This window comes from Drosophila mauritiana, chromosome 3L (genome assembly GCF_004382145.1).
Source record: "Drosophila mauritiana strain mau12 chromosome 3L, ASM438214v1, whole genome shotgun sequence".
Lineage (NCBI taxonomy): Eukaryota > Metazoa > Arthropoda > Insecta > Diptera > Drosophilidae > Drosophila > Drosophila mauritiana.
In genome coordinates, this window is record NC_046669.1 from 20,453,394 (window position 1) to 20,474,208 (window position 20,815).

The 20,815-nt window shown below is 43.0% G+C and overlaps 5 protein-coding genes across 5 annotated transcripts in view; 3 read left to right on the plus strand and 2 right to left on the minus strand.

Annotated features, from left to right (window-relative positions):
* Positions 1 to 491: 491 nt before the first annotated feature.
* LOC117140609 (decaprenyl-diphosphate synthase subunit 2) lies at positions 492 to 2,599 on the plus strand. The gene is made up of 3 exons (XM_033303620.1): positions 492 to 1,211; positions 1,270 to 1,459; positions 1,620 to 2,599. Exons 1-3 carry the CDS (start codon positions 862 to 864, stop codon positions 2,424 to 2,426), a joined length of 1,347 nt encoding a protein of 448 aa, XP_033159511.1. The 5' UTR covers positions 492 to 861; the 3' UTR covers positions 2,427 to 2,599.
* Positions 2,600 to 2,790: 191 nt separating this feature from the next.
* On the minus strand, positions 2,791 to 3,869 carry LOC117140610 (methyltransferase-like protein 22). Its single transcript, XM_033303621.1, has one exon. The coding sequence runs from the start codon at positions 3,751 to 3,753 to the stop codon at positions 2,929 to 2,931; it is 825 nt and encodes a 274-aa protein (XP_033159512.1). The 5' UTR covers positions 3,754 to 3,869; the 3' UTR covers positions 2,791 to 2,928.
* Positions 3,870 to 4,280: 411 nt separating this feature from the next.
* On the plus strand, positions 4,281 to 6,022 carry LOC117141053 (DNA-directed RNA polymerase III subunit RPC5). Its single transcript, XM_033304339.1, has 3 exons — positions 4,281 to 4,388; positions 4,448 to 5,518; positions 5,583 to 6,022. Exons 1-3 carry the CDS (start codon positions 4,356 to 4,358, stop codon positions 5,937 to 5,939), a joined length of 1,461 nt encoding a protein of 486 aa, XP_033160230.1. The 5' UTR covers positions 4,281 to 4,355; the 3' UTR covers positions 5,940 to 6,022.
* LOC117141054 (cancer-related nucleoside-triphosphatase) lies at positions 6,008 to 6,690 on the minus strand. The gene is made up of 2 exons (XM_033304340.1): positions 6,602 to 6,690; positions 6,008 to 6,541 (listed from the first exon to the last, which is right to left on the minus strand). Exons 1-2 carry the CDS (start codon positions 6,642 to 6,644, stop codon positions 6,018 to 6,020), a joined length of 567 nt encoding a protein of 188 aa, XP_033160231.1. The 5' UTR covers positions 6,645 to 6,690; the 3' UTR covers positions 6,008 to 6,017.
* Positions 6,691 to 7,013: 323 nt separating this feature from the next.
* Positions 7,014 to 20,815, plus strand: part of LOC117140166 (IQ motif and SEC7 domain-containing protein 1) — a 42,446-nt gene continuing 28,644 nt past the window's right edge. Inside the window, exon 1 of the mRNA XM_033302939.1 lies at positions 7,014 to 7,790. Within this exon, the coding sequence (XP_033158830.1) occupies positions 7,408 to 7,790 (383 nt within the window). The 5' untranslated portion in view covers positions 7,014 to 7,407. The remainder of the gene's footprint in view (positions 7,791 to 20,815) is intronic.

The window sequence follows — 20,815 nt, forward strand, 5'->3', positions numbered from 1 at the left end:
CTAATGAGGTAGCACAAAAGCACTAATAAATACCACAGAACACTAACTCTTCACAATGGGAAAGTTCAAAATATACAACAAATTACAACTTATTTATTTACGATGGAATAATTTTTAAGTTATTGGTTCTCTGTCCGTGTCTTCAAAAGTAATACGCATCTTATATGTAATATAAATAAGTAAAAGATCTCTTAAATGTAATAGAAAACCTTTAATGAAATTGTTTAAGTGGCGCGAATGAGTATAGTGATTGGAATGAAGTGTAAATCTCTATTCTGCTTGAATCAATTACACCAACTGATTGTTTGATCCTTTTCAAAACAAATTATTTTATAGGTGAATACAAACTATAATGCATTGTACAATACAATGATTTATAATCTATTAAACTGGAAACAAATAAGTGTTTTGTCACCACTAGCATCCACTTGCATCGCTTGCACCAGCTCCTTTTGTTCCCATCCCTAAGAGTGACCGTACTCCCCATGGCCAAAAAGTGTGCACCGAAGCGGCGCTGCCGTGCGAAAACCTGTTCCCGCTCAAGACCGCCGTTACACACCCCCTGCGCAACCCCCTCGGAATTCCATGACACTGCGTGGGGCAATAAAAACAAACAGAACGCTTGGCGGCCACCTGAGAGCGGAGCAGCGACCAACTGTAAAAGTGGGCCGCCCGGGAAGAAGAAGAAGCAGCGGCGGCAGCAGGTGATGCCGACAGCGACGTCAGCAGAGACGCAAGCAGCGGCGGACCTCGAAGATTTCACTTTTCGACGAGCGATTCAACTGAGCGGAGCTAAGAAACGCGATTTTCACACAAGCAATTGCAAACAATAGTCGTGTTGAAGGCGAAAATAACTAGAAAATGGCCATGTACCGCGCCAGTGGGTTAAGGATTATGCAACAGTTGCGCCGCAGGATTCCCGCCGAGCTGCAGCCACTCCAAGTGGCCAAAGCTGCGCCTGCGCTGCAAACTTTCACTTCTCAGCGCTGGACTTCGACGACGACGACCAGTGGAAAGCACGCCAGTCCACAGGTTACGACCCCGCCCCCGAGACACGACTGGAATAGGGCGGTCAGCGAGGCGGAGCGCATCGTCGGCTATCCCACGTCCTTCCTCAGTCTGCGCTGGCTGCTCAGCGACGAGATCGCCAATGTGGCGCTGCACCTGCGCAAACTGGTGGGCAGCGCCCATCCGCTGATGAAGACGGCCAAGTGAGTGGTGCTGAAGGACTTATAGGGCCTTGTAATTTATCTGAATCTCCTGCTTCAGGCACCTGCTCTACAATGGCAAGAACACGATGCAAGCCTGGGGATTGATAGTGCTCCTGGTGTCCAAGGCCGCAGGACATGCACCCAGTGTTCCAGACGTGGAGCAGGACAAGAGTGCCGGAGTGCTGCACTCTCAAAGAGCTTTGGCCGAGGTCACCGAGATGATACGGATATCTCATCTGGTGCACAATGTAAGTTTTTGATCAAATGCATTCGAAAGTGACTCGTAAGCTGAAAGTGGTTCGTATGCAAATGAGTTTAACTTTCCTCTAATTTAGTTGACGGAACTGACGAAACGAACATCAATATGTCCATTGATTATACAAATACTTACATCATGTCCCTTTTTAGAGCGTGGTTAATCTGCAATCGAGCACGCAGGCTGGGCAGGATGTGGACACCTACGACGACATGTCCTTTGGCAACAAGATCGGCCTGCTGACCGGCGACTACCTTCTGGGCCATTCCAGTGCGGAGTTGGCTAATCTGCGCAACCAGGAGGTGGTGGAGCTGATCTCGTCGGCGGTGCGAGATTTTTCCGAGTCGGAATTCATTGGAGAGCGTGATGAACAGAACAACCCGCTGCCTTATAAGCCAGGAACCTTCCAGCGACCATCTCTCAGCGTTGGAGTGGACTTCAACGAGCACGACGTGATGATGCCAATGCCGATTGCCCAGGTTCTCGGGAATCCGGAGGAGGAATGGGAGTGCCGTAACATCCTTAATGCGGGTAGCCTGCTGGGCAAATCCTGCCAAGCTTCGCTGAAGCTGGCCGGACAGAGTGAGGAACTGCAGCGGCATGCTTACCGCTTTGGCAAACATTTGGCGCTTGCTTGGCAGGCTTGCTTGGATGCCGAACCTTTTCAGTGCCCCCAACTCCCGCTGGATGTTACTTTCAGTCTGGTTAGTGCTCCAGTGCTATTCCACTTGGAGCACGACCCTGGCATGTATTCTCAACTGGAGGCTGGCAAGCAGTCGGTGGATAACATCGACTACGACAAGATCCACAAGGCCATTCTAGCCGGGCCGGCTTTGGCCAAAACCAAGGAACTGCAGCGGAAGCACACAGCCGCCGCCCTGGCCGTTCTGCAACATTTCCCGGCGACGGACGCTCGACAGGCTCTGGAGAACATCATTCTGGCCATGCAGGATCTCTGATCCCGAGCAGCAGTTACTGATTTTTCACGGGTTCAGGGCTTAGATTAGTTGTATTTATTCCGTTGGGTAATTTTTCAGTAAATCAATCAGATATTGTTGACTAATCTTAAATGATTCATTTCAAGTAATACTTGGTGCAAGTACAAAAATTATATTTTATAAATCGTCTTGTATCCCAAAAGTTCATTCTTATTAAAAGGGAAAATATAGTTCGTCATAAAAAAGAGTTGTAAGTTCATATTTACCATAACATTGGATTTCGAAACTTTCGAGACTGTTGTATTACATTACTTTTGTTCACAGCCTCAAAATACAAGGCTACTGTCCCAATTTGCACTCTACAATTTTCCAAAAAACAACGTCGCAATCAAAGTTATTAGTTTAATTCCAGTGATATCTCAACCTAACGTAACAAAGCCATAATTTAACTAAATTATTAAGGTACATCGAGGAGTCATTTGAATCTAAGAAGCGGAACGTCTTTGTCTGTGATTTATGCATTTCAACGACTGGTGATCTTCATCAGAACCAGTTGCTTGCAGCGATCGTACTCGAAATACTGAGGGAAATCCAGAGGCAGGTGCTCCATGATCCACGGCTTGTTCACCGTCTGCCGGATGAGGTACTCGTACATGGGAGCCACCGAATCGCAATCCTCCAGGGTGAACACATAGCGCTTCTCCAGGGCCATATATATCGTTTTGGTTCTCCCAGTTTGGCGACCTCGATTCAGGAGGTTATCCAAGACGGTGATGAAGGCATCGGTTAGCGTATCACAGTAGATGACATCGGCAGCTAGGATTATATCGCTATTGTCTATGGCCTCCAGCAGATCCTGCGACTGATCCTCTTTCGAGGCGAGAAAATCAAACTCCAGAACTGATATAGTACCGCGGAGGAGTTTGGAATTTCTTTGGACATTGCCACGGATCAGCTTCAGTATGCATCCCAGGTCCACATCCGTGCAATAGATCCTTCCGGTATTGTGTATCCCGGCGGCTATGCTGGTCAGGCCCACACCAGCTCCCAGTTCCATTAGGGTTTTCTGGGAAAACTCATCCTTCTTGGAGAAAAGGTAGTCCGCCAGAAGAAGGGCTCCCCGCCACACCTGCAATCCCACCAGCCGGAGCTCCGTGGCCTCGGAATGTTCCAATTCGATCACGCCACGTTTCGGCCTTGGCACCTCAAGGTCGCCGTCCTTATCCGTCCTAATCCCTTCCAGCTTGTCCTCCGGATAGACGAAACGGAACTTCGACACCACCTTACCTCCATCGCGGGTCGTCTGGTAGTTGTTTTCTCCGTAGATCTCCGACGTGACCGTGAACATGATCCGGTTATGTATGCGGCCAAGAGCATAGGGTATATAAATTTAATGTTGCGGTCGGTCGAGACATCTTCCCCGGGCGTCGTGGTCGATTACAAAATCGGTATCGCCAATCGGCAGGCGGAAAATGTGTTTGCACTCTGTCTTTGCACAGTGGAAAGTGCACATGATTTGAAATGATTTAAATTTTTTTTTTTTTTTTTTTTTTTTTTATGAATCGAAGAACTTTCGAAAATGTTTATTATAAACTATAAACTCGTTTCACTTATTTAAAGGAAAGCATATATAGTCACAGTATTTAATCGTACCTTTCGGCTGAGCTCTAATAGTTTTTGCGCATCATTCTTAAGAACAGAATCAGAGCTGTACATATATGTTTTGAAATTATTTATTATGTTTAATATAAAAAAGGAATTCACTTTTTGTTATGGTTATGTTTTTCATAGGGAAAATGTATTACTAATGAGAGATAGTTCGAGTGATTGTATACCACTGTGCCAATCAGCTGTTTGCAGAGCTGGCTAGCAAAAGAAGGCAACCTGGTCACACTGGACATTGAGGCGTGCACCGTCGGCAGACAAAACTATCAAATCGAAATTTAAATAATGGAAGACGAGGACGATCCCGTCGTGGAGGAGGTGAGTATGTGAGTGGCACTATCAATACCATGAGTACAATGCCCGCCCATCCCCGCCAGATTCCCGTATTCCTGTCGAAGAACCTGAGGGACAGCTTGTATCTCTTTCAATACCCCACGAAAACGGAGCTGCCGAACCACGATGATTCCGTGATTGTCAATTGTTGTGTAAAACCAATCGCCCAGGAGGTGAAGGTGGACTTCGGCCTGGACATTGAGTCGGCCCACTTCGATCGCTTCAAAGGCGAGCAATTTGCGGTGGCAGCCGACGGAAAGAACACCTATGGAGCAGTGCCACCGAAGGGTCAGGAGCGACCCACCTACAAACGTGGCATCATGGACAAACAGGCCTTCACAAGCTCGCGTTCCATTACCGATGTGGCCAAGTACATAGTGGGCATCTTTACGGATCGGGAGGTGCATCTGTCGCCACTCACTTCCATAGTGCAAATGCGCCCCGTTCTCAGCCACTTCGATAAGGAGGACAAGCGCAAGAAGGCGGAACTGAAGGCTCAAACGGAGGACACGGACGATGACGAGGTGCTGCAGCAGGTCACGGTTAAATTTGCACGAGGAAATGCCAAAAACAGCGGAAAGGAGCAACGTGCCGGCACCTACGACGGTTTCGTCCAGCGAATTGCGGATGAGCCGTGGTGCGAGGCGTACTGGCACTCGAGGGCCACGCCCACCGCCGAACTGGAGCGCCAGAAGCTCTTTGCCACCAGTCATCACGGCAGTTCCTCTTTGGCTCTCGCTCCTGACGAATATCTTCGAAAGCTTCTGCCCTACGACGAGCATGTGCAGACGGTAGCCCCACCTGCTGCTTCCGCTGCCGCCCAAGTACTTCCCGTCTACAACAAGGCCATGCTGAAGTCTATGCCGCTGCTGGAGCAGCTTACAGTGCTACTGAGGGATGCGCGGATGCTCTCGTTCAGCGACGTCATTAGTATTCTCGCGGAGCACGTGGATCCGCATGTGGCTGCCGACAAGGTGCTGGCTTTGCTGCCCCAGGTGGGCATCCTACTGCACGGCAACTGGGTGCCGAAATCCGAGGTGGTCTTTCCCGAGAAGGTGCTCTCCCATGCGAACGGTGTGTCCGCAGAGCAGATGATTCGCGCCAGAGATTATATAGTGAGTTCTGGCACGGGTGTAGCGATCACTCATCTTGTACTAATGGCCTCAATTCCATCCGCAGCTCTTCCGTTTCTCCCGCACGCCCTACCTGTTCCGAGCTCAGGTAATGGCCGCCACCCAGTTACCTCCTGCGGAAACACTTGACGTTTTGAAGACTGTGGCCCGGGTGAATAACACAAAACGGTGGGAGCTACTACTGCCACCCGACAAGGAGTTCGAGCAAAAGTACCCGGAACTGGTCAGCCGACAGGAGTACCACTGGACCGCTTCCGAGCAGCACTACAATGAAATGGACTGGGCTAGGGAAACCAAGCGAGTTCGCAAACGATCGACGAGGAAGAGCGAATCCCAGTCACTGACTTCAGCCATGCCGCCGCCCGCAATGAATCACTCAACAACTGGCTCCGTGGATGCGTAGCATCGGATGATGATCGGGAGGATCGGGAGCACCATTATACATCTAGGCACTATTAAAAAGACCAACAATTTTACTTTGTTAAAGAAGTGCTTTTGTAATCTCTTCTGTAATTTCTCCAGCCAAGTCGTTCCTATTGGATTTGGTCACTTGGTAAATCTTGGATCCTGCTGACTTTCTCAGCTGCTCCACCAAAGCCAATTTTGATTTCTCGGGTATAGTGACCAATAGGGCCCGCCTTTTCTTTAGGAGATCAGCGATGGCCGACTCAAACCGCTTGCTAAGCAGCTCCATTTTGCCCACTTCATCCACGACCAGGAGATCCGGCTCTGGTTGGGAATCCTGTGTGCCAAGGACTGGCAGAGCGAGGCTTTCGAAGTCCTGCACAAATACCGAATACTCTCCCACTTTGGGGCGTCGCAGCTGGTCCCCGGGATTCTTGCGAGATAGGATTCCCCGTTTTCCGGCCAACGTGACCACGTCGAAGCCGATTCTTTGGCTGATGCCCTCACCTCGCACTTCCTCTGTGTAGAATCCATGAAGAATTCGTCCTTTAACCCGCAAAGCCGAGCAGATTTTGTGGACCAGTGTAGTTTTACCCACTCCTGAAAATCATGATTACATGCATAATAAGCTAATAAATATTATCCCAGTTAAATTTGCACCTGGTGGCCCAGTTAGTATAATAGTTATACTTTCGTTTTTCATTTCGGCTTATTATTTTTATATGGATTTTATTGAAAGTTTTCTGGGGAACTAGATCAACCAGGAATGGATCATTGGCAGTTCCAAAATAAATCTTAATTAACGCACAAATATATAGTTTTAATGAGTTTTAAATTTAATAAATAACAAGAGAAAATGCTTATGTATAATGTATAATGAGCATTATCATAAGATAGTTTATGCACTTCTTAAATAAGATTAAAACAACTAAAAGTTTAAAATAAAACGGTTGTTTTAAAATGTCACATTTGATGCGGTATATTTTTTGAATACGAAATGCGTATTTTGCTTTGCGTGCACTACGGTCACACTGCGGCATGCTGCGGCGCCCCCAGCACGGCCACACTGTTTCCAAACGTCGAACGACGAGTGCGTCGTGTTTTTCGTCGCGCGTGAATTGAAAATCCGTAATTCCGAGAATATCCGAGAATATCCCCCCCGATCCGCATCAGCACCAACTGTTGCTCGCGATTCGAAGTGCTGGCTCCGCTTTTAGAGGCAGAGTATAATATACGAAGGTCATTCAATTACAATACGAGTGAAGTTTCAAGTCGCAGCAAGCTGCATTTTCAGTTCTTATTGTGAGATTCAAAGTGGTTCTGCCTGTTTCGCTGTTTTATCACCCTCTCCCCCACCTCCCCTCATTCGCGCGAGTGCGTGTGCGTGGCGGGCTATAATGTTTTGGCCACAAAAGCACATCGAATAGGAGAGTGCAGCCGATCCCCGCAAAGGTTATAAACAAAACATGTCCGAGGCCGATCTGAAGAATCTCTCCCAGAACTCGGATGGCGATCAGGAATTGCTGCTCCATCAGACAACGCAGTCCCTGCTGATGGCCAGCTCCATGATGTTTATGGAAAACCAAGGAGGGGCGGGCGCTTCCGGTGGGGGTGTCGCCCTACCAGGACCCGTTTCGCTGCCCCTGCCCCTCTCCATCGCCATGCCCCATCACCATGTGCATGCGATTCCCTACAACGTGGACGAGCTGCTCCGGGAGAACAATGCCCTGCACGCCAAGATCAAGGAGTTGAGTCTGGAGCGCGATCGCCTGCTCTGCGAAGTGTCCAATCTGCGGCTGGAGCTGGACATGTCGGAGCTCAAGCGGCTGCCCGTCGATCTCGATGATAAGTGAGTAATATCTAGTAATATGCTATCTTAAAATCTATTTTATATAAGGGTGAATTCATGGCATATCAGCTTTTCCTATTGGACATTCCGCTTAAATGGGAACTGCCAATAGGAAAAATTGAACTTTGCAATTGCGGTTGCAAAATAATTTTTCAATGTATTTGGGGGGCAAACAAATATTTGCAATGCTCAGCAATTTGATTTCAACATATTTAAAAAGAATTTTGTCGATATTGTTCTAGATTTGTTAACTAGTATTTGTTAGAAATTTTATAAAGAACAATTCTTCACCAAATACTCCGTAAAATACGGATGTTTATTAAGTATTATTTCCTCATTTTGTGCTCTCATTAAGAGCCAAAACATTCCATTAAATAATATAATCAGTCGAGAGATAGTATTCATCTTTAAGTTGATTATATTTTGAAACAATATATATTTAAAATCTTTCAGTTCCCCTATATTACGTACATTTAAAGCTCTTCATTAGTGTTTCTTATCAGAGCGGCATTTTGCTTTCAAGGTTCAGGTCAAGGCCTTTGATATATCTTTGTATGGTTTTATTTATACTATAATTTAATCTGCACACTGCACAGTTTCTTATTCCCCTTTTCTGATTAGAAATGAACATGTTAGCTGATAAGAAAAACAGCTTGAATACATAATTCACTCAGTGAAGAGCCTTACTTCATATTTTGTGGTTGTGTGATCTTGGAACAAAAACTTGAAGCCGAAGTACCATTTCTTCTTCAGCAGTCAAAGAAAACCACAAAAATCTTTGATTTTGTTTTCCATTGATCGCCATTTTCGGCTGCATTTCCGTGACCCCCAACCCCAATGTTTCCTTGCCCCCGGGTGTCGCTGTTGAGTCAACTTCTGGTTGAGTCACATTCATTCGTCCCCTTGTCCTTGCCACCTTGGCAGCTGCAGGCTGACAAGTCGGAGTGCGACTTCTGGTTTTTGCAACCCCTTTTTGCACTCCGGCCTACCTGTGGGCTAATCGACACAGTCGTGGTCGCAAAATGAAGTGCACTGTGGCGATAGGTATTTCCGTACATAAAAAACTCATGCTTATCTGTAGCAGAACAATAGATAATGTTGTATTTTCTTGGTTGCCAAATTGAATGAGTCAGTTGTGCTGTGTTAGAACTACAGTTGCTCTCCGCTTATCGATCGACCGAAATTCTCTATTTGTTTAGTTCTATCGCCCGTGTTTCCCTTGCTGATAACTAATGTGTAGTGCTACTTCGGGCGATAAGAGCCGTCTCAGGGAAATTCAATGTTAAGACCGAGTTTCGATCACTTATTTGGGGTCTTTCCTGGCGAGATTAACCCGACAAATGCACGGGCAAACAAGCAAAGTGATATTATAAACCATTCGCCTGGCATTTGCCATTGACAGTCGAATAAACTTGGGAGTATCTCTGTTTTCGTACCTGACTTTGCTTTGCATGCGGTCATGCCCCACCGCAGACAATCTTTTAAATACAGATATTTTCGTATATACGATGTATACATATACAAAGTGGGCGCAAATAAAGCGCAGTTATCTTTTAACCGTTTTCTTTATTTTCGGGGCTTCTTGGCCTCTAAGGTCTGCTAGAAGAATCGTGGGCTCTTCCAATTATTCGCTTAGCGTTTTCTGTTTATTTTTTATGTCTCGGTTTTTGCAGCTCACCTTCGCCAAAACTTTGAAACACCAAACACCAGAAACTTCATCGAATGTGTAGATACTCTTTTAGAATTGTTATTTATAGTCGCGATTTTATAGTAATAATCACTTCCGATTCTTCATATATGTATTAACCTTTCAGATAAGTTTAATTTGAGTAAATTAGTTGATAAAGCATTAGTAAATCTGGAAAAGTTACATTAACATTAATCTGCTTATCAAACGTTCTCTGCATATAAGGTACAGGTTCCTCATTTGTAACTCCATTTTTTACGTTTTAATTAGCGAATCTAAATGTAATGTAAAAATGCTTACCACGGCTTAGATCCACTTTCAGATTAGTTGTACACGATAAGCTGCACGCACCTAGTTGGCATATCTTTCATTATGGGAAAGAGTATGTCACGATGAGTCATTAAACTCAAGATCAGAGATGTTGTTGAAAATGTGCGGGTAGCTTTCTGACTTATGAGTAAGGTTCCGCGGCTCCATGAATGTTGTTGTTTCTCTCTGGACAAACTTTTGCATTTGGTCAGTACACGCTCCACTCGAAGTACACTGGGAAAAATAAACGTGACTCACAATTAAAGCATTTTGTATATTGCCATCATTAAAAAATAAAGAAATTCAAATTATTATCATTTTCGATTGATTTGTAGTTATATATTTATATTTATATATTTATATTTATATATTTATATTTATATATTTATATTTATATATTTATATTTATATTTATATATTTATATATTTATATTTATATATGTATATATTAGTTATATATTAAATATTTATATTTTTTAACAGTGTAGTCACTGTGTCGTTGCTTGGCTTGCCGCAGAGTTCAACTCATTAGCCAGTTATCATCATCTAATAAAGCAGACACACGCACCACAGAAAAATGGGAAATTGTGGAAAAGGGGGGGTGGAAAACACTTGCCCATTTGAAAAGTGCTTTTAACTCTGGGTCTCTCTCTTTGTGATAATTAAGCGAGTGTAGTGGAGAGTCTATTAACTTCGAACGCCCCCCCTTAAAATGGCAATAGTGGGGTTTTCCCGGGGGTGGGGGGCCGGGTGGTCAAGAGGGGGCGGATGGAATAACGTTTTCCGACTACTTAATGAGTGTGTACTGTATTCTGTAACTTTAGTAGGTGAAGTAGTTCTCTGGCCTTCTTGCCACTACTACTACTCTGCTCTTTCATTTGCATGCAACATTTGGAGTGAAGACTGCGGTTGCCTTATTACAAAAGGGGGCGTAGTTGAGGGGGATACTTGGGGGCGGGGCACTGGAAGTTTGATGGTCAAAATGGAAGCCATGCGTGCTGCGAATATCTTTGAGGTTTGAGAGCAAAACTTTTGTTTTAATTAAAAGATATGCCAAATGGACATGCAAGTCGGGGGCTGGATGATCTAAATGCACCAGCAGATGGGAACTACTTTGAAAAGGGGGGCGGAGTTGAAAATGAGATAGTAATTGCACTAATAACATGCTGATTTTTAAGTGATTCCCACTGAAGCCTTTGTTTCAACCACAGATGGTTTCTTACTTGCGGTCACTTTTTTGGTGATAACCCATAAAACCAATTTAGTAAAGGCAGTATTTCTATTTTACCTTCTTATGGTTTGCGAAAAATGTATTGCGGTTTGTTTTATGACTTTGATTTGCAGATGGTTTCTTGATTATCAATTATTTTCCTCAGGGTTAAAGTCCAGAAGAAACTATTAAAAATGTAGAGATCCTTAAGTTGTATCTTATTGAGCTTCCTCATTGTTTTTGTAAATCCTTAAAAACTATTACTATATTATTATGTTAAATAAATACATGTATATAGAGCTTATACAATTTATTTACTAATTTATTTATTCAAGTTGATGAAAAACAAATTGAATACAATTCCCTTCTGCTATTTCAATTATTATGACAAAGTACTTGTCCATCACCAGTAATTTCTCTCAATTATTTCAGATGCGGAAGTGTATAGATACCATAACTTTCCTTCCAAAGTTCTCGATTGCAAATTAACACAATTAAGTTGATCGCTTTTCTGGGTTATTCCAGTGATCCCCGAACACATCTGGATAGTTGGGGGAACCATGTGTCGGTGCTCCAGACTAGACCATTTATTTATTATGCATGCAATAAACGAAAACGAATTTCTCGCTTTTCAATCGAAAAGTGAGATCATCGACGCGCTGGCCAGCCGAAGAACAATAATTAAAATCATTTATATGAAATGTTTAATAAACAATGTCATTGCCATCTTGTGCTGGCTCATGTGTTCCAACTAAACTGTCAAGTCACAGCAGAAAAAAACGCTTGCGAAAAATTCCAGTTGGCTTAAAGTCTTTGGGGGATTAGTTTCCAACCGAAGCATGTAATCAATTAGAGGGCGTCCCGCTTGGGATTTAGCATTTTGCATATGTTACGTACTTATTTTCCTTTTTATTTGTATTTGTATACACAGCTCGTTACGCAGATACTAAGATACAATGATTGATGGGACATGCGTTCACGTTGTCCCTGCCCAAAGTGACAACTTCCGAGTCGATTTTCCCCATTCAGCGGAACTCGCTACCAATTCCAAATCCGAACTGCCAAGTCGAACGCTTATTGCTCCAGTGGCTTGTCAATCGTGTTTGGCATTGACAGCGGCCCAGTACGCTTTACATGGCCATAAGTCCCGGTCTTGGCCATCTTCTGCTCATTTTTGCTCGGTTCTGACGGCTGCGCATGCGCCCCAAAAATGGCCATCCTCATGTGCTAGAGATTCGAACTACAAACTAAAAAACTGTGGGATTCGCTTTTGTCTCTCTGACTGAAAATAATGATCAGCTACTCTAATCGTGTCCATAGGAAAAGCTCCAATTTCGGGGAAGGGTTCTACTTGGTTGATTTCGGTGGGAAATTACGATTGCATGGGAAATGTTTCATGGTCCCATTTGAAATTTGATGACTCTATTTCAACTACTAATCGGTGTTTCGATATCTTTTGCTAAAGATGTCAATGATGTTAGTTTTGTTCATTTCTGTTAATTTCTGATTAAACATTTACACTTTATAATACGAAAGTCACCTTTAAATAATTGTATTTTGTAACACACTCCTTTGTTTGTAACCCATTAAAATTTGTCACACGTTCGAAAATCAATTAATGCATCATTAAAATAGTTCTGCCCAGTTAAATAATGATGATTGATGTTTGCAGCTGTGTTGTGTAACTCATACAGCCTATGACTAATTTCCATTTTAAGACTAAATCCAATTGCTACTACCTCTTATTGTAGCAAAAAAGGTAACAAAGCTCATTAAGAACAAGTTTGAAATCTATCGAAGGCCATAAACAATCGAACGGATTTCCTTTAAAGGCTAACAGAAATACGCATAAAAACTAATTTATGCAGAATGGGGTGTAATATAACAATCATAAATGAATTTCATTACTATCGTTTTAATATTTTCAAAAATCAATGAATACCTAATGATTTTTAGTTGATGTCTATAGTTTTTATTGAAGGTTTTTATGGAACATTAGTACAATATGGTTATTAGTTATTAAATAACAAGATTTTATGGTTGCTGAATCACTGTTTACTCCCAAAAATGTTTAATAGTCTAAATAACCATTGAAATAATCCATTAGAGGCTTTTACTATGTAATCATTTTATTGTTTCCACCCCAATAAACTTTCATCACCATCCCGTGAAGCCCTTGAGGCTTCATCCCATCTTATCTATGAGGATGATAATGGGTGGTCGTTCCAAGATGTAGTCTTTCAAAATGTCTAGGGCGACATCTTTCATCTGCACTATCTGCACTCCACTCCACACTTTTCTGTGCTCTGGTTTTAGTGCTTTGACTCACTTATCTTAAAATAAAATACGTTTTCGCCTGCTGAACTGGCTGACAACTTCCGGTTGTGGTTGCATCCCTAGGGTAAGAAACCGACCCCGGCCACCCACTTTGGAGGTCGCCAATCGTGCCCGCCTTCAATCAATTAACACGGCCTGGAGTCGTAAAGAAATCGGCAAATTGGGGGACAACAAATGAGGGGAATTTCTCAGAAATAAGAATAACTAAATGCAGCGAGATTTTGGGACTACACCCTCAGTTTTTGACATATTAATGTTGTAAAATTAACAAACCATCACGGAAAATATTGAAAATTATTCTTCTTTTTCCTTCGTTCTCTAGGCGTGAAAGTGTATTCTGTGTACATTGACCCAAATTTTGGGGAGATCCCTCCTGCGCCTCCGCCTGCTTTTTATCGCCATGGTTGAGTAGCGCACTTGGGCCCCCTGCGACCCCCTTTTTAGGCACGCCCCAAAAAAAGCGAGTGCCAAGAAAATGCGTTGTTGCTTAATTTCCCCCCCTCTCTCTCTCTCTTAGTTGCCAGAGTGCAGCGCCCTCGCTTCCTCTTCCTTGGGCTTAATATTCAAATTTTATGTGTTGCTTTTTCAGAAAAATTAAAAGCTCAAAAATTCAACAGCTGTGGGACGCTCAGTGTTGTCACAATTATGACTACCAAAGTAAAAATTAATAAATGTATTTAAAGTGTCATTTTAATAGTTTACAGTTTCCTAAGTTCCATTCAAATGATGCTTATTTAATTTAATTTACTTCAATATTTAAGTAACACGTCTAGCTATTTGTTAATATGAAGTTCTCTTTAACTGTCTTTTCTGGAATGCTTGAATAGGCGTTTTAAAACATTTCTGTTTATTTTCTAATTTTTTGTCTAATTTTTGGCTTTTAAAAATAGCTATTAATAGGCTAAATTGCCAGAGCTTTTGTACTGCATTTGTTTGTGTAGGCAGGCTGTGTTGCAGAACCAACACCGAAAAACCATCTTACAAATTCATTGCGATTTATATGAATTTTTGTGGGTTTTTCGTGTTGCGCGTTTCTTCGAACTCACTTTTGTCTTGCTCATCAGTCATCTGAGTAGCGGAGCCCCCAGGCCCTTCTGCCCCCCAAAATAATATTTCTTGACCTTACTATTCCATTGTCTGCGCAGTCCGATCGCCAACGTCAATGGACGCAGTGGCGCAGACGCCAGAAGATTGGCGCTGCTTTTGTTTATCATTATTATTTTTTTACTTTTATTAATTTTATTGGTGACCCAATGGAGCGTCGCAGCGGCGCCGTTGAACGCACTCGGCCAAACGCCCACAATGTATAATAATTTCGAGTTTTTAAATGCTGTTTATGTCGATTCCATTCATCGAAGGGGAAAAAACAGCGTAGTAGCGGGCCAAAAACGTAAAATGAAAACGAAAACGAGTCGAAAATGAGAGACACATGCAAATTGAATATATATTTTCGTAAGGCGAACTGACCACAAGTGACTTGGCCACTGCTCATTGCACTGGGAAAAAAGAAGAGCATGTATGTTGGTATGTGACACCTCCAAATTTAATTAGGACAGCTTTTCAAAATGTTATTCACGCATTTGAAATGCATTTACATATTACATATGCATACTGGGGGTATTTTATAATATATTGACCTCAATTTGCGGGCTACCCTTTTTTCTGCCGCTGATGCTGTGCTGGTTAGCAACTAACCAACCAGAAGATAGCCATTTATATGTGCCATTAATCGATTGTCAGCAGCCTCGTCATGGTCCGCGATCGCCATTGCGGAGAGTGTGGAGTGGATTGGTATTGGAAGGGGGTTGGGAGGGGGGAGTGGCGGGGAGCGGAGGGGCAGGTGTGTTGACTGACAACCAGTTACCTGTCGCCAGATACCCTGAAATGGCCAAGAGCTTTGGCACTTTGCTGTTGGATAAATCAGATCGTATTACTAGAGCTTAGAAGATCGAATCGTGGTAAAACAAAATATCTTAAGTTTTTCTAGACAAAAATGATTGGTTTTTTGTGTCGCGTTAGAAATTCAATACATTTAAATGCAGCAATAAAAAGTTTTGTGAATGGGAGCGGTTTGTATGGCAGGCCATTTGAATTCTATTCCATTCCGTTTCTCTTATGTTCCTAGTATTCATATTTAATTTCTTAATTTATTCAACTAATTAGAATAAAAGGCAGGGCATGTGAGCTTCGATTCCCCAGCATCGCTTGCGTATTGATTGCCTAGTTTCATTTTGCGTCTGTTACTGTTTTTAATAAGTCGCTCTCGTATTCGATTTCTGTTTTGTGTTAAACGCTTGCAGAGCTGCATTAGCGGATTGCATTACCCATTTGAGACTGTGGAAACGGCAATCATCATTGCCATCATCATCGTGTCAATACATCGATGGTCATTATTAGCCGCCACTTTTGCCGTGGGAAGGCAAACAAATGTTCGCTCGATATACATATATTCATTCGCTGCCAGGTTTCTCCTACACCTGAAGCGATTTATATATATAAATAAATTAGTGAGAGGGTGGGGGAACCGACAGGTGAAAATTGAGTTACCGTTAATTGCCACGACGTCTACGACCTGCAAGTATGGAAATATGTATAGGAACAGCCACCCCCTTAATTGCCACACTTAATTAACACCCAGCCCATCGCATGACAAATTGCAGATTGTTTTTTACACTTTGTATCTTGGGAAATATCACAGGCTCTTCCCGTTTAATTTTTGGGTGTTTCACTAACTCCAAATTGGAATTAGAAATGCGTGTTTGGCGCATTAGCAGGCCGCCGACCAATTGAAAAGTAAAACATTGGAAACTGCGGCCAACTAAGCCAGCAAGCGCCCCCACACACACTCGTGAGGCTGAATTTTCCTTCTCATGGCCGCCGAGAGCTCTAAAAATAGAGTTTAACAAACTGAAAAAGTATTCCACCACATACAACGACACGCACACGCTGACAAAATTACAAATTGGGCATGGAGGGAGGGGAGGGGGGGATGGTGGGGCAACTCTCTGGTCCCATTTTCACATTTCAATTTAACAAACACACACACATCGCTCTTGCCTCTCCTTTCTCATTTCTCAACACTCATTCTCATCACGCATTCAGATGCATCCTCGAAAACCTCCGCCTGCAATCCGCAATCCGTGGGATGATGTGAGACTATGCCAAAAGGGAGCAAATCCCAGCACAGTTTTTCCGCGTTTTCCCAACGTCATCGTCCTGTGCAGCCAACATCCTTGTACCTTCCTCAGCCTTCGTCCTGCGATTGGTCGCAATTCGTTAGCCTCAACAGTCAGGGGTGTGGACAGAGGGAAATAATACAGCTAATACAGCATCATATGTGGAATTGGCCACATTAATTGGTAATCAAGAGCAGATTCTGATGAACGCGGCTTAAACCATTCGATAGTACTTAGCTGAGATGATCTGAGATGATACGATCCCTAACAGAGCCCGCTTTCAACTGGTAGACTACAATCACTTTTTCCTCATATTGTTTAGTCTCTGATCTTCACACGAAGAATTTTCCTTGTGGAATTGAAAACCCCACTGCGTAGATGCAATGCTGCGCCACTGCGAAGAACCACCCTTGGGGAGCAAAGGGAGTTTTCACCGACTGACTGACGAGCGAGTTCGCTGGCATGCATTCTTTGTCCTCGAGGAGGATGAAGTGGGTGTCTGGAGGGGTGGCGTTCTGAATGTTGCAAGCTCCGTGGAGGATGCCAGCGCCTGCCACTTGGGCACTTCTGTAACAGCATTTCTGTTTGTTTTTGTTCAGCTTCTAAGGCTAAGCACCGCGTTCCCTTTTCACCATGTCAAGATCTCTGGTGAGGTATGTGGAATCAGATGCTCAGTATGCCAGCCAAACAAAGTGTAATGCAAACCAGAATGGTGTTATATGCAGTAAGAGAAGAATAAGCATATATTATTATCATTTTTGGATTAATTGGATTCTTCAAACTTATAGTATGATGTATTCTTCTTATACGAGACTAACTTCCTGCTTTCGCTGGGAACAAATTGCTATATCATGTCCGTTTCCGTGTCCTGGATCAAGGGATCAACCCATCAACCCCGTAAATAGTCTCATTATATTCCTCACGATGTCGTTTCCTTTGTGTAACTTGAGACCAGTGTGAATCAGGAACCGAATATGATTGCACAAAATGCACTCCATGTGTGACTTACAGGGGCATGGAAGTATTTTCTTGAATAATGTAATAATGAGTGGTATTCTGACTGATAAGATATGTTTTTTACCGGGAGGTGTTGTTAGATTCAAGATCCCCAATTGAATAGAACTCTAGTTAGGGTATTCCCGAATTCATTAACTCAATGTTCATTAATTTTTCGCTCGCTGACTTTATGTGTTACCATGCGCCACCCCAATGATGTTATGCATCGTGTTCTCCACGATGTTCCTCCCTGCTCCTCCCCTCCATTTCCATTCCAAACAAGTCTCATTTTCTCTTCTCCAGTTCATCTGCATGATGTGTCGTGGGTACATGAAGTGCTCTTTAGCGTTTGCTGACATTTTTTCTTCTTTTTGGATTCTTTTGCTTTTTGCAACAGAAGTGAAACAACGATAAGGGGGGAATATGTGCAGAATGATGTAGCATGCTGCACATGTTGAAAATATATATAAGTTCTCGGTTGGGACGGTCACTGCTCCAATTCGTCTAAAAATGTAGCCATGCATTTTAATAATTTGTTTTTAGATATTTCGCTCTTGGCTGCGTTGTGTGTGAACTTGTATTACCCAGTGCGATTTGGGTGTTATATTCAAAAGTTTAGTAGTGCTTGGCTTATTGCCCAACTAATAATATAAGTTGCTTAAAAAATATGTGCATTAAAAGGTAAACCCGACTTGTTGTGATCCTATACTTCCTATCTCATTATGATCATTAATTTGGTAACCCATTTATAAGCTGACGTATCTGACAGGAAGCCAATAAGCCTTAAGACCTTGCGCTGCACTGTGCAGTTTGAGGGGCAAACACACGCCTCGCTAATAACTTGTCATCTGTCTGGAACTTCATTTCTGACTAGTTCGTTCCACAAGTTCCCTAGTCCATTCCCTCGATATGATATATGTCCACCACCTCCGACTCCTCCCACCAGCCCTGGGCGTTCTTTCAATATTATGACAGCCAAGAGGGAAAATCTTTTGTTGCCATTGCGCTTAATTCATCTCGAGCATCTCGAAGTTGGTCTTTCCTTTCGCGCAGCAGTCCCTCTTCATCCTCATCATCGTCATCATCATCTTTTCCGCGTTTCATTTCCATTTGGAGAATGATAAAAAAAGAATGTGAAATTATTGTGGCTGCTCTTTTCTGTTTAGTCTTCATAAGTTGGATCCCCTTCATCCTCGAATCTTCAGTTTTTGTTTGTTTTCGTTGGGTTTAGGTGGGGCATTGGTCTAGTGGGTGGGGTGAGATTAAAACTTTTCCTTCTTATCTGTCGGAAAATGGTCTTCTCTTTTTTTTGGTATCCTCGTTGGCAGTTGCATTTTTGATGCGACTCATTGTCAGTTGACCCAATTCGATGGGCGTGGACCCGAGGGCAAATAGCTCCCACACCAACACCCCGCCTTCTGTTCCTTTTGTGCATCGAAAATGACTCCCCCACTTGCCGCCGCCAACATTCCCTTCAAGCCCCTCGCTGCAGCTTGGTGAAATATTCATGTCTTGAGAAGCCATTCATAGTTTTGAACTTCTTTCCAAGTTGATTTCTGTTCACACAATAAAAGGCACGAAGTGGGTTCACTGGGTGGCGGCATCACTGAGGGAAACGTATAATTTATTAGTAATAATCTAAAACAGTAGTAAGTTTTATTGGTAAGTTCTCAAGATTCCCTACATAGCTCTTTATGCCTAAATCCTACTTTAAATACCAAATCAAATATGATGAAAAGTGTTAGTCTCATACAATTTTCTCCAGTGTAACTAACAAATGCAGTTCGCAATTACCCGCTGTCGATGTTGTTGGTGCTGCTGTTGTTGATTATTAAATACTTTATTGCTCGGGTTGAATTTGAAAACTGCGCCCAAGAATTAAAGTTGAAGGCGCTGTTTATTTTGTGCAGCGGTGAAGAAATGGCGGGAAGAAGGGGTCTGCTGGGAGAAAGAGACCTTTGTGCGGGTTAGACTGCATTAGGTTGCATGCAACGGGGCCATAGAAAGTGCCACCGAACCGCCGAACCCACTGAACCCACCGAACCCACCGGTAGCTTCCCCACGGAGCAGGCAGCGAGACTTGAGCACGCACCAGACACGCAAAATATATATGGACATATGGACGGGAATTTCCAGTCGCGGATGGAGAAGGGTGGTGCATTTGGAAGCTATCACTTTTCTGGGTTTTTATGCTGCACTTCTCTAATCATGGGCACTAACCATATGGGAACTGTGTCTGCGCCTGGGATTCGAGTTTCATTGGTAACGATGTTGTCGGGTGACCTCGGGGTGATACTACCTATTGTCAAGCAATCCAAACTATGGTAACTATGGTAATCACCCCAATTATTTGGCTCAGTGCGATTACCTACTAATAACTCAATAAGACTTGATGAACTGGGTTGGGGAAAAGTTTCTCACAGTCTGAAATGCTTTATTGCCATTAATACTAGGGTTTGCTTTTGAGTTCATTCAATTAAAAAAATTCTATATTATAATATGTTGCTTTTCCTAGAAAGTCGCCGGTAAAAGAAAGAGTTCTTTGTGATCACTGCTTAAAAAAAGGTTATTTAATTTTGTTGTCACTTATTTTTAAAATGATCATCAGAATTCAAATCCCAATTTTTACCAGTGCATTTTCTCAGGACTTTGGGATGGCAATGCTGTGCTCTCACGGTTTATAACGCTCTTCCCGTCGGCTCTCTCATTAGCAAAAGGGGTTGTTGATGTCGGTAAATTTCCGTTGTTATTCGCATTTTGCAAGGATATTCGAGAAGGGGAATATTCGAGGATATCCTGGCGGTTGCATTTGCATAAAACATATTTTTTGAACTTCTTTCTGGAAGTTGTTTTGCTTTGTTTCCCTATTTATTATGATTTAAACAAAAGCCGCTGGTAAATTGCAACCCTCTCTTGGCACGCGGCTCTCTCTTCTCGACTGCCCCCAATTTAATTTCTCTCTCTCTCTTGCTCTCCGGAAATTGCTTTAATAGTCGTTTTTAGAATGATTATTAATGTTCGTTAAATTGCGTCACAAAACTATTTGCGAAGCGCTTTCCATCAGGCTTTTCTCAGGCTCATTAAAATGTAGTGTGTGGAGAATGTCGCACGTTGGGCGCCATTCATTTTTGGGGCTACATTTTCGCTGCATTTTCCCCCCGACAGTTGCATTCCGTATATTTTTGCAACCCCCTTGAAAAAGAGAGAGGAAAACAGAAGGAACAGAACAGAAAAAAACAACCCGCAAAAGACATCTGTCTGGAAAACTCTCTACATTTTCTCTCATCTCACTCTCTCTCTCTCTCGTTTT